This window comes from Nyctereutes procyonoides, unplaced genomic scaffold (assembly GCF_905146905.1).
Source record: "Nyctereutes procyonoides isolate TBG_1078 unplaced genomic scaffold, NYPRO_anot_genome, whole genome shotgun sequence".
NCBI lineage: Eukaryota > Metazoa > Chordata > Mammalia > Carnivora > Canidae > Nyctereutes > Nyctereutes procyonoides.
The window spans coordinates 821,052-834,586 of record NW_026575037.1 but is presented as its reverse complement, the minus strand read 5'-3'; the positions used below and the strand labels follow the sequence as shown (position 1 = coordinate 834,586).

Here is a 13,535-nt window from a genome sequence, read left to right as displayed (position 1 = left end):
CAATAGTATAAACCCTCTGAATTTTAGCTTTCTAATATCAGCTCGGGGATACTACCATCTCCAGGCTGCTGTGAGGATTAGAGAAATAGCACATGTATACATCGTGCCTAATAAGCACTGATACTCAGTAAATAAGGACTATTAGCCAGGGGTCAGCAAACCTTTTCAGTAAAGGACCAGGCGGTAAATATTTTAGGCTTTGCAGGTCACATACTGTTCCCTCTTGCATATTCTTTTGCATCTTACAACCCTTCCTTTAAAGATGGTTCCAGGCCCATACAAAACAGGCCACAGGCCAGATACAGCCTATGGGTCATAGCTTGCTGACTTCTGCAACATTTACTTATATCATTACTATGACTGGAAATAAAAAGTAAATTTAAATAAGGACCACTTAAAGATTATATCAAACCTTTCTACCTAATTCATCTACAATCACATAATTACACCAACACACTAAAAAGAATCAAAATATTACCTTTTTTTCTGGAGAGAACTTGAGGGGTTCTACGATGTACAAATCATTTGGGTCTACTATAAATAAGAAAAAATAAAAAGCAGATATAAAATGTAGACTATGCTATGATAAACACTAAAACTATATTGTCCCTTAGTAATTGTTTTCCTAACAGATACAGTGAATTTATAATTATAACATACTAAGCATTTATTTATGCATTTTAAATTAGTAAAAAGCGACATACTGGAAGAGATGGTACCATTCTTATTTTGGGCTTGGTTGGTCTCCTTCAAATAATTTCCCTAAATTTTTCATTGATAGCTGGTCATCAGCCAACAGTAAGGATCCTTTTCTTGGGCCCAGCCCAACCCTCTTACCTGATGAGAAGGATAACACCACCAGGTAAACTAGTAACAAGCCTAGAGATCATCTGAGTATTTCCCTAAAAGACTTAGATTCCCTAAAAGACTTTAGATTTCCCTAAAAGACTACACTGTGTCACAAATGTGGGTTAATTATGGCAACAAGCAGCTGTGACCAGGTATGAAAGCGAGTTAAAGGAACATACACACAAAAAAAGAAATTTAAGAAGTTTTTTCTTATTGTATTTTACTATGACTAAAACTATGAATGCCAAAATCTAAAAACAGCTTGAACGTGCAATATAAATGACAAAGTAATACTGAATAAACACTTCTGGCAAGGTGAGTAAATTAAAAATATTCATTTTAAGGTTCCTAAGATTTCATTACTTTAAGCACATTAAAGACAGCTGTATACCACTTTCACACTGACAAGCTGTATTTCTTGACAAGACATTTGACTACCAGATAAATGAGATCTCAGTCCTACTGAACCCATTAAAAGTAAACAGTATGTGGTCTGACAGAGCCAGAAGTTTATAAGTAGTAAAATTCACTATAAAACTTCATATACTGGGCAGCCCGGGTGGCTCAGCGGTTTAGTGCTGCCTTCAGCCCAGGGCCTGATCCTGGAGACCTAGGATCGAGTCCCACCATCAGGCTCCCTGCATGGAGCCTGCTTCTCCCTCTGCCTGTGTCTCTGCCCCTCTCCCGCTCCCTCTCCCCCACTCTCTCTCTCTGTTTCTCCCATGAATAAATAAATAAAATCTTAAAAAAAAAAAGAAACTTCATATACTGCAAATTTACTAGTAATGCGATTTAACTAATTATGTTTTTTTTTACATTATGTCCTAGAAATCTGCTGAGAAAGTCATCAAATATATAAAAATATATAAAAAAAAAAATCCAAACATTCCTCCAGATAGCCATTTCTATCAGGTTACTAATCTCACTCCAATTGCTTTTTTAAAAAATAACACCTACTTCTAGGAATGGTTAACTGTTACTCAGATCACCCTCTCTATTTAAAGCAACTAAATATGGAACTTTAAAAAAAAAAATCACTAAAAGCACTGAAGAGCAGCCAAGATTAACTAGGCCAAATTTGAAGGAAAAGTAGGAAGCCAAACAGTGAAGCGGAACACAAAAGTCATTTTTGTCCTGACGGCATTTGCTAGTGCATGAGTATGTGAAGTTTAGCTCTGATGATCAAGAGAATAAGCTAGAAATCAAATCTTCAGACCCATCCAGAGTAGTAGTCTAATAAGACACCTTCACTCTCCCTGCAGTAAGCTAGGACTCTACAGAACTACCCTCAGAGAAAGAATTAACCCATGCAATGCAAGGACTTACAGTCCAAATTCCCATCATCTGGTGGTCCAACTAACCTTACACAACAAACATAAAGTAAATATAAACCAATTCTCTCTGGAATAAGGACCTACCTTCTAGCTCTCAAATTATCCCTACAAATTTTTCAAAGAGAAGGACCAACACACAAAGGTAAAAGCACGGAAAGACACAAAGCATCTTGAGCAAGAGCCAGTAGACCCAATTAATGAACAGATTCACAAAGTCTTAAGATATTACAATTATAAAACATAAGACTAAAAAGACAGCTATACTTACTATTTTTAAATAAAAAACAAGCTTGAAAATATCTGCAGGAAACATAAAACAAAAAAAAAGGGGGGATCTAGATGTTTAAACAAATACTAAAAGAAGTCCTAGAAATGGAAAATATAATAACTGACATTAAAAACACAATGGAAGAATGTAATAGACTACAGATAGCTGAAGAATATACGACATGGAAAACAGATTGGAGGAAATCACCCAAATAATGCACAGAAAAGCAGAAAGAATGAAAATAACAGGGGATGCCTGGGTGGCTCAGTGGTTGAGTGTATGCCTTTGGCTCAGGGCGTGATCCTGGGGTCCTGGGATCGAGTCCTGCATAAGGTTCCCCATAGAGAGCCTGCTTCTCCCTCTGCCTATGTCTCTGCCTCTCTCTCTGTGTCTCTCATGAATAAATAAAATCTTAAAAAAAAAAAAAGTTTAGCGGCATAAAGTGAAAAGGAAGTTAACATTGAATTAAATGGGTACTCTAAAAGAGAATGAGGTAGAGTGAATATTCTGGGGAAAAAATAATGGTTAAGAATTTTCCAATACTGATAAAAGATACCAATTGAGAGATTCAAAGAGCCCAACAAATTTAAAAAGGAATAAAGAAAAAACGATAATGTTTCAGTATGAAGGGAAATAATGGCAAACGGAGTCTCAGAAAGCAGAACTGAAGAATTAAGAAATTGGTATATATGTGAATAAATGTAATGAACATTAGTGTAAAAAACAGTATACCTTGTTGAGTTAAAACTAAACAAAAAAAATAAAGAATTTATATACACAAAACAGTAACATATAAATGAAGTTGAGGATACAAGATCTTTGTATTGTTCAAAAAGAGGTAAAAGTATTGAATAACTGCAGACTTTGACAAGTATTTGTAGATGCTAAAGTACAAGAAAATGTCAAAAAGAATGCACAACTTCTAATGACAGAAAAAGAGAAGAAACTTGTAGCTCTCAAAGGGAGGAAAAATAAAAAGAGTTTAATAGGCAAAAGATATGCAAGTACCTTTTTGCTAATAAATTTTAACATTTAGATGAAATGGAAAAATTCATGGAAATTTTAAATTTAAAGTGACAAAAAAAAAAAATCAGGTTCCTATAACCAAAACTCCTCTTACAAAGAAAATACTGGACCTATGTGACTAATAATTCAAAAAATAATTATAATCTGAAACTCTTCCTGAGAACAGAAAATAAGAGAACACTGCCCATCTGATTTTACATACTTGACACATCAAAACCCAACAGTCTGAGAAATAAAAAATTACATGCTAACCTTATTCATGAACAATAAGATAGCAAAATCCCTAGAATATCACACAGAATTATGTGAAATTAACAATATGTACACAAAACATACACATATATAAATAATGTATAATGACCAACTTGTGTTTTTTAACAATGTAATAAAAATGTAACTCTAGAAAATCAATTAGTATAATTCATTTTAATAAGAAGATTAGAAATAGTCATCTTAAAAGAAGCTTAAAAAGTATTTGGTAAAATAAAGCATTAATGGGGAGAGGAACTATTATTAGCAAACTAAGAAGAGGAACTTCCTTTGATAATGGCTATCTACAGAACACCTATGAGAAATATAATACTTAACACTAGGTGTTTTGCCTTTAAGAATGGGAACAAGACAAAGGTGCCTATCAGCTACTTCAACACTGCTAAAATACTAGCCACTGCAGTTAGGGAAACAGGAAATAAGATCTATAAGGATTGGAAAGGAAGAAACAAAAATTGTCTGTAGCCTCAAAAAGTGTGCCCGTGTTCACAGAAGCTGCCACTCTGTCCTAACAATAATTAAAAAAGCTGAACAAACCAAAAAAATCAACTCTTTTTTAGCTCCTTCAGAGAAGTGAGCTCACAAGGCAAACTACTATCCCCGAACTCAGAGATAGGCAAATACAGTGAATCACAAATTACCTGGGCAGAAACCTCTGTGGGAACCAGTGCTCATATAGAAAAACCTGAACTATTAATTGATAAATTGCTGGATGCTCAGTGTGGATAAATCTGTAAGTTAAAAAGTCTAAGGAGGACATCCAGTCAGAGGGGAGCCCTCACACTTTTATGAGTTGTATTTTTAGGAGCTCTACCAGGTCCTCACCATTTTGAAATATTCCAGAGTAGCCCGATGTGGGACTTGATCCCAGGACTCCAGGATCATGCCCTGAGCTGAAGGCAGGTGCTTAACCGCTGAGCCACCCAGGTGTTCCAGAGAGTATTCTGTTCTTAACAAGGCCTGACTTTAGGAACTATTTTAGTAGAGCTGTACCTGCTGGTGTTTTATCTGAGCCGAACTGGCCTAAGCAAAAGGAGAAACCCAACAAACACTGGTGAAGTGTACAGTCCAGGGACAAAGGCCTGCCAAAAGACTGAAACCTAATCACAGGAGTCCACAATGCTTCCTCTACCACCACACCTCACCACTATATTATGAAAAGATCTGTTTATTCTAATTCCTTTTACCTAGTGCATCATGTCCCATCTGTCAATAAAAAATTACAAGGCATTTTTTAAAAAAGCAAAGAACAGTTGAAGAGTTTGAAGAGTTTGAAGAACAGTCACAGTTTGAAGAGACTAAACAAACATTAGAACTAGAGTTAGATGACAAGAATGGTGGAATTATCAGACCAGGAATTTTTTAAAATTATGATTAGTATGTTAAGAACTTTAATGTTAAAAAGTAGACAACATGCAAATATAGATGGATAATGTAGGCAGAAAAGTTCTAAAGAAGGATAAACAAAGAAATGCTAGAGATCAAACACAGTACCAAAAGATAGGGAATAGCCTCAAACTGAAAATGATCAAAATAACGTGCAGTGCATTTGTATAATGGAATATTATAAAAAGATACAACAACTATATTCAGTGACATGGTGAATCTCACAGTCAACAGTCAGAAGTCAAAACAGTGGTTATCCTGGGAGGGGATGGACAGTGTCTAAAAGAGCACAAGGAAGTTTCTGGGGTACTGGATAATGTTCTCCATCTTAATCTGGGTGTTGGTCATACAGGTGTGTTCAATTGGTTTATGAAAATTCATCAAGGTTTACATATGACAATTACATTTTCTTACATGTAATTCTTCAATTAAAAATTTCAGTTGTAAAAGAAAATCAGCCAAAAGAAGAAAAAAAGAAAAAGGGGGAAGAAGAGATTTACTAGTCCTAAGTAAGCACACATGTAATGTAATGGGTTAAGTCTGTGAAGCTTTGTGGAAATAGTAATGCTCAGCAATGATTACTTGAAAGAGTTTATCAATTGAAACATGCTGTTGTTACTAAGTCTTTAAGAAAGGGAAGCCAGCCAATAATTATTAAGAAAGCCATTCTAATTGAAATACATAATTAACTTGGTTATTTTAATACTGTATAAAGATAAGTCTCTTAATAAGTGCTAATTTTAAAAGAACAGATATAAAAAAAATAGCCACTCAGTACACATTCATACATTTAAGTATTCATTGACTATTAGACAATAGAATGCTATTATAGACCCTGGCCTATAAAAAAAGAGATAGACTAGATTTTTTTTTTTTTTTTTTTCAGAAAGTGCCTCACAGTCCTAAACTAGAGACAAAAGGGGTCCTACCTGTACAAGAAGAGGAGGCAGATAAGCACAGGATGCTATGGGAGCACATTCAGGTTTTCCAAATCTGTTGAACTTTTTCAAACATCCCTTTCTAAAAAGAAATACTTCTAAACAGGAGCATGTGCAAACAAAGCTACCAACGGCTAATTAAACTAAGCCCCCCTTCCTTCCCCACCCTCTGGGCTTTTAGGAACAAAGACAGTAAGTGTGAAAATGATACAGTGGCTCTGACATAGTACAAACATGAAGGTTACCCATTATTGTTGCAGGTGGTTTCGAACACAACATTGACATTGTAATTATGCCAGAAGTAAGTTAGATTCATGTTTATATATATATATATTGCACAAAATCTACCTTCTTTGCCAGTTAACTGTAAAGACTTGGATCTGATGAGTGGGAATGAAGTTCTTCTTTTCAAATTCATATCATCATAGGAAGAGAAACACCTAAAACATGAAGAAAATGAGCACAGAGTAAACTACGTATAATTTACTTTGCACTTGGGGCTTGATAGAAGCTACTGAGAACTGAACATCCACAGAATACTAATCTCTAATGTAATACTTCAGTTATTGCTATTACATGTAAAAAAAATTGAGGACCATTGTCTAAAAGATGCTATATTAAAATACCTACTATCTTCTCCCTTTGAATTCCACATTTAAGCACCTTTCATAACTAAAACATTTCAAGGGTTTATGTACTTCCTATTAACGTATTTTTCATACCAGTCTACAGAACCTTCCAGATACAGGACTATCTCTTGCTAGTTACAATGATGTTTTAACAGTGCAGTTTTAAGATAATCATATGGGAAAAAGAAAGTATCTCATTATTTGCTTATTCAAATTTCTCAAAATATAAAATATAGTAAAAATAGTGAAATAAAATGTTGATATATACTACCTTTTTGGGCTTGGATATTGATTACATTTAGGAAGTTTTGAAATATAATCTCCATCAAATTGAGAATTGTTTCGACAGCGCTGCATACAAAGCATCAGTCCCAAGACAACACAGAGAACCAAAGATATGACAAGATAGCTTTGTCGATCTGAAACCTGAGAGGAGAAAAGGATCTAATAATTATTATATTTTATTTTATAGTAATGTTAAATATATTATTTTATCCTGTCATTATAATTTAAAAATTATACTATAAAAAATATAATGGGATATAAAAATCAAAGGACAAATAATTTTAAGCATTTCTTAATATGTTTCAAAACCATAAAATGAAGGGCATGCACTTAGAAAATGTCCTACTGAGATAATTTTTCTTCTCTACCCCCCCCAATACTTTGAACATTTTTAAATCTATGGAAAACTTTTAAAAACAGTAATGAACATATTCATGCCTTTTCACCTATGTTCATCAATAGTTAACATTTTGCCACATTTGCTGTGTTTTTCCATCTGTATTATTCCTACTTGGGGAGAAAAAAAAATCTTGCTTCTGCCTAGTCTTTACCATCTTGTAATACTAAACCAGCAATTACTCAGTTATTTAAGCCAAAAACACAGGATCATCCTTAGTTCCTCATCCCACACATCCGATCTTTCATCAAGGCTTGTCTTTCTCTTCAACATTCCCTGAATTCAACAACTTCACACTGTTTTCCACTTCTAAAAATATAAGTCCAAACCAACATCACCTCACCCAGGTCACTGCAACTGCATCCTAATTAGTCTCCTTCCCACTTCTGTTCTTCCTATTCCCCAAGAGGCAATTCTCCAAAGAGCAACAAACAGGTAGTTTCTCAAAGTGCAGTCAATGAGATGACCCATGTCACTTCTTAATTCTTTCCCTAAGAGTAAAAATCAAACTCTAAATTGCCTACAAAGGCCTTTATGACAGGGTCCCTGGCATATCCTGAATGTACTTCTTACTCTCCTTCTGCTCATTCTATTCCAGCCACCAGCCTTCTTTCTGCCCTCAGATATACCACACAGTTTCTAATCATGGGTCCTTTGCCCTAGTGCTGCTAGTAACAGGTTTGTTCTGACCCTAAGCCTCCTGTGGCATGCAAACTCTTCTTGTGCACTCAAGTTCTAATGCCACTGCCTCAGATAAGCCTTCCCAAATCACTCTAGCTAAGCAACCCTTACCATAATCACTTCATATACACATATTTCATTTTCTATCTTACTGTCCTCTCCCCCAGAAGAGTTCTGTGGCCAGGGACTACTCACTGCTATATGCCATAAGGAATGTACAGCTTACACCTCACATACACTGGATGCTCAATACTTGTTAAATCAATGCAATGTTTGCTTTGTTAAGCAACTCAATAAGCCTTTGTGAACTGAAAATGGAAGTACCAGTGGTTTGCAAAAGGCCTAATAGTATTGCTTTATAACCATATTTTAGGTAAGACCTAAACTATGAATGCTTTGTTTTCCAAAAAATTATCATAATTAATCTATTTCCAAAATATTATAGTGCCACATTCCGGTGTTCTGAGCAAGTTCTCTATAAATGACTATTTTGTTTGGTTTAAGTTCTTAGATACCATGTTAATAAGTCAGTCTTTATGACAACCTCTATATATGCAATGTGTCTTACAATACCAGCAATAACAATACCTCGCGTTTTAATTCTGCCACTGTGTTTGATAAGTTTGAAACAAGCTGTGTCATGTTGGTCAATTGTGCCTGTAGTAACTGAATGGCTTCTGTTTGCCGCTGATCCTATGATAAAGAAAGAAGAAGTATTATTTTTGTGTGTGTGAAAGTTTCATCTATATGTTAAATATACATGCAAGTTCCAATAAAATTACTAAGTTTCTCAAGAAAAAAAATACATAATAGAAAGCTTTTAATGAACAAGTACTGTAAAATGTGACCAGAAATTAAAAAAACACAAAAAAAACAAAAAATGAGACTGTTGAATCCTCCCTTTCCTGACTCCTACAAAAAACATTTTGCCATTTATTGCCACATTTGGATTACTGTCTAGTGGAAGTTAATAAATTACTTCAAGTTAATATGGGCTCCATATGCAGGAACGAGCATATAGTCAGCTATATGCAACACAATCACTTTGTCAAATATGTTCTCAAACCAAAGGTGTCAGCACAAAAAGATGCTGAAAAAGTTCTGAAAAATGTTTTGGGGTATAAAGCAGACTCATACTAAGCTTTTACAAATTCTATTCTATCACACACATTAGAATGGAACTTAGAATGTCATATAGTCAAAAACCTACAACTGATCTAGTCAATGCTAGAATATCACCAATAAAAATAAATTAATCAAAAACATCCATCTCTTCAGCTCTAGATTTTTAAAACTTTTATAACTGACAAACGTGTCTTTATGTAAAATATCTACATGCATATTTTAGGGAATTATGCATCATGCTCATGGTCAAGAATCTTATTAGGGAGACTGTATTGAAATTTTCAACTTACTACTGAATTTGGGAAGGAGTAAAAGAGGACAGAATGTAAAGAAAATCTAACACTCTATTTAACTATATAACCATTTATCATTCTAGACCTAACTTTTTCAAATTTAGATTTAAATAAGTCTTAGGGCAGCCTGGGTGGCTCAGCGGTTTAGCGCTGCCTTCAGCCCAGGGCCTGATCCTGGAGATGCAGGATCGAGTCCCACATTGGGCTTGCTGCATAGAGCCTGCTTTTCCCTCTGCCTGTGTCTCTGCCTCTCTCTCGAATAAATAAATAAAATCTTTAAAAAAATAAAATAAAAATCAATCAATCAATCAATCTTAAATCTCAACTGTGTGTATGTGCAAGAGTAGGGTGGATGTGGATGTATAAAACTGTAACAAAAAGTTTCACCTATTTCCCTACTGTGATACACTGTGGTACTTTTCTATCTTACTTCATCTTTTTATTTTTATTTTTATTTTTTTTAAATTTTTTTTAAATTTATTTTATGATAGTCACACACACACACACAGAGAGAGAGAGAGAGAGAGAGAGGCAGAGACATAGGCAGAGGGAGAAGCAGGCTCCATGCACCGGGAGCCCGACGTGGGATTCGATCCGGAGTCTCCAGATCGCACCCTGGGCCAAAGGCAGGCGCCAAACCACTGCGCCACCCAGGGATCCCTACTTCATCTTTTTAAAATGCTGAATCTGACTCATTATATCTTGTGACTCACATTTGATAAATCCTGATACGTTCCAGACAGTTATAAACATTTAAAGAAAAAACTATGAAATTTAATAATTTGGTTAACACTTCTAATCAAGATTTACTTCTAATACTGTTAATAGTACATAAATTATTTAAAAGTATTTAAATAAGTTTTTGAGATGAGAAAATATAAAGAGGAAATAATTTTAACCATTAAAATAAATGAAGAACTAATTAACTACTGTGTTCATGGGTCAGAAGACAATACTGTTAAGACGTCAGTTCTCCAAACTGATCTAAAATTCAACAAAATCCTAACCAAGATGCAAACATGTTGTTTTTTTTTGTAGAAATTGGCAAACTGATTCTAAAATCCATATTAGTCAAAACAATTCTGGAAGAGATGAACAAAGTTGGAAGATTCACACTATGTGACTTCAAGAGTTCCTTTAAAGCTATAGTAATCACAACAATTTGGTAAAAGTATAAAAATAGATGAATAGAACAAAAGAGCAGCCCTGAAACAGATCCATGTATGCATGGTGAATTAATTTTTTATCAAAAGTACAAAGGAAATTCAGTGAGGAAGGGATAGTCTTTTCAACAAATATACTGGAATAAAGAGATAATCATACATATGTTTCTCTATCCCCCTCCTCAACAAAAAGAACTTTGGGCCATACTTTGCAATATGTAAAAATTAAAATAGATTATAAACCCAATGTAAAATGAAAACTATAAAACTTTTAGAACAAAACGGAGGAAAAAAATCTTTGTGACCCCAGGTTATAGAAAGATTTTATAGAGCAAAGAAAAAATGGGTAAGTAGGCTTTAATAAATTAAAAACTTCTCTTCATGAGATACTTTTAAGAGAATGACAAAACAAATAATGAACTGGGAGAAAATAGTTGTAAAGCATATCTCTAATACAGGACTTGTATTCAGAATACATAAATAACTCTCAAACTTCAATTAAAAAAAAAAAACACTAAAGGAGGAAATTTGTATGGAACCACAAATAGATTGTGTGTGGAACTGGCAGTAAGATGCAACTAAACTCTGAAACCTCAGGCCTCCTCACTTCATCTCATTATCCCCTAGTCCCAGATAAGCTTTTAGAAAAGTATAAAATTTCTCATTTTAGTAACACACCATAAAAACTTTTAATAAGCATCTGGATATTACAACACTGAAGCCGTTCAATACTGAAATTGTTTCCTTAAAATCAACAAGACGGGGTAATGGCCAATATCACCAGTCATATTGCATGACAGGCAAGAGACAGAGAGTAAAAAAAGAAGAAATGAAAAGATATAAGGATTAAAAAGAAACAGAACTATTCTTATTTGCAATCAAAAGATTGGAGTTTAACAAAGTTACGTGAAAAAAAGGCCAATGCACTTCTACCACATATACACACACAAACTTGGAAATGTAATAGGAATAATGCTCAAGAAAATTATCTCTAGAGGAGATACAGATGCTGATAGCTAGGTAATTTCCCAAACATGACATCTTATAAGGCTTATCTTAACCTATTGGGGGAAAAAAATGAATCAATATTACTTATCTTTCTTACTAGCAAGAGCCTATAGAATTCTAAAGAAATCTATATAAAATGTAAATAAGGGGTGAAGATGACCAACCTGCTCCTCTGCTATTCTTGAAGTATTCTGAAGCTTTACTATTGTTTTATTGAAAGCCTTTTGCATTTCTTCCATTTGTTTTCGGTACCTGTGGAGTAAGAAAGGATTTAAATTAGCTTTAAATTTCTTATGAACTTATTACTGTAAACAAACTTCTGATTTCAACCTGTGAAATAAATCTACTTTTTTGAAAATGACTCTTATTGAGGCCTGAAACATTTACAAAGGTAAAATAAAGAGGTCCCTTGAAGTATTTACTACCTTAACACCAATTCTACACATCTTGCTACTATATAAGATTAGTTACATATATGATCAATTAATTTATGACAAAGGAACCAAGAATATGAAACGGGAAAGAACAGTCTCTTCAATAAATGGGTTTTGGGAAAACTGGACAGCCATATGCAAAGAATGAAAGTGGACCACTATCTTCGACCATACACAAAAAGTAACTCATAATCGATTAAAGACTTGAATGTAAGGCCTGAAATCATAAAACTCAGAAGACAACACAGGTAGTAAGCTCTTGGACATTGATCTTGGTGATGGCTTTTTGGATTTGACAATAAAAGCAAAGATAAACAAGTGGAGTACATACCAAACTAAAAAGCTGTGGTACAGCAAAAGGTAACTCATATATCTGATTGGAGTTAATATCCAAAATACATAAAGAATGTATACCATCCAATAATAAAAAATTAAACCCAATTAAAACACTGGCAGAAGAGCTAAACAGGCTTTTTCCATAGAAGTCATACAGACAGCCAACAGGTACATGAAAAGATGCTCAACATCACTAATCATCATGGAAATGCAAATCAAAATCATAATGAGAGATCACCTGTTAGAATAGCTATTATCAAAAAGGTAAGAAATAAAAAAAAAAAAAGGTAAGAAATAACATGTTTGGCAAGGATGTAGAGAAAGGGAACCCTTGTGGGTAGAAATGCAAATTGATGCAGCCACTCTGTAAAACAATAGGGAAGTTCCTCAAAAATCAAAAATAGAACTATTCTATAAACCAGCAACTTCACTTCTGAGTACTTATCTGAAGAAAATGAAGAACCCTAAGTTGAAAAAATTTATGTACTCCCATGTTCACTGCAGCCTTATGTACAATAGCCAAGACATGGAAACAACCTAAATGTTTATCAAAGGATAAATGGATAAAGTAAATGTGGTCTCTCTCTCTCTCACCCTCTCCCAACACACACACACACACACACACACACACACACACACACACACACACACTCTGAAATATGATTCAGCCATAAAAAGGAAGGAAATCTTGCCATTGGCAACAACATGGATGGATGGAACTTGAGGGCATTACGCTAAGTTAAATAAATCAGACAGAGAAGAAAAATACCATATGATCTCACTTATACATGGAATATAATAATAATAATGATGATGACAATAATACCCTCGAACTCATAGATACAGAGAACAAATTGGTGGTTGCCAGAGGTAGAGGATGGGAGATGGGAGAAATGGGCAAAGAGGATCAAAAGGTACAAATTTCCAGTTATGAAATGAGTAAGTAATGGGGATGTAATGTCCAGCATGGTAACTATAGTTAACAATACTCTATTTGAAAGTTGCTAGGAGAATAGATCTTGAAAGTTCTTGTTACAAGGAAAAAAATCTTGGAACTGTATAGTAATGAATGTTAACTAGACTTATTGTGGTGATCATTTCACAATATATACA

The 13,535-nt window shown here is 34.3% G+C and overlaps 1 protein-coding gene across 1 annotated transcript in view; it reads right to left on the bottom strand.

The window, feature by feature from the left end:
- The window catches only part of SUCO (SUN domain containing ossification factor), a 116,316-nt gene that overhangs the window by 2,621 nt on the left and 100,160 nt on the right, over nt 1-13,535 (bottom strand). Inside the window, exons 23-27 of the mRNA XM_055319020.1 lie at nt 11,817-11,904; nt 8,652-8,756; nt 6,972-7,126; nt 6,420-6,511; nt 479-534 (exon numbers count right to left, since the gene is read on the bottom strand). Of these exons, the coding sequence (XP_055174995.1) occupies nt 479-534; nt 6,420-6,511; nt 6,972-7,126; nt 8,652-8,756; nt 11,817-11,904 (496 nt within the window). The remainder of the gene's footprint in view (nt 1-478; nt 535-6,419; nt 6,512-6,971; nt 7,127-8,651; nt 8,757-11,816; nt 11,905-13,535) is intronic.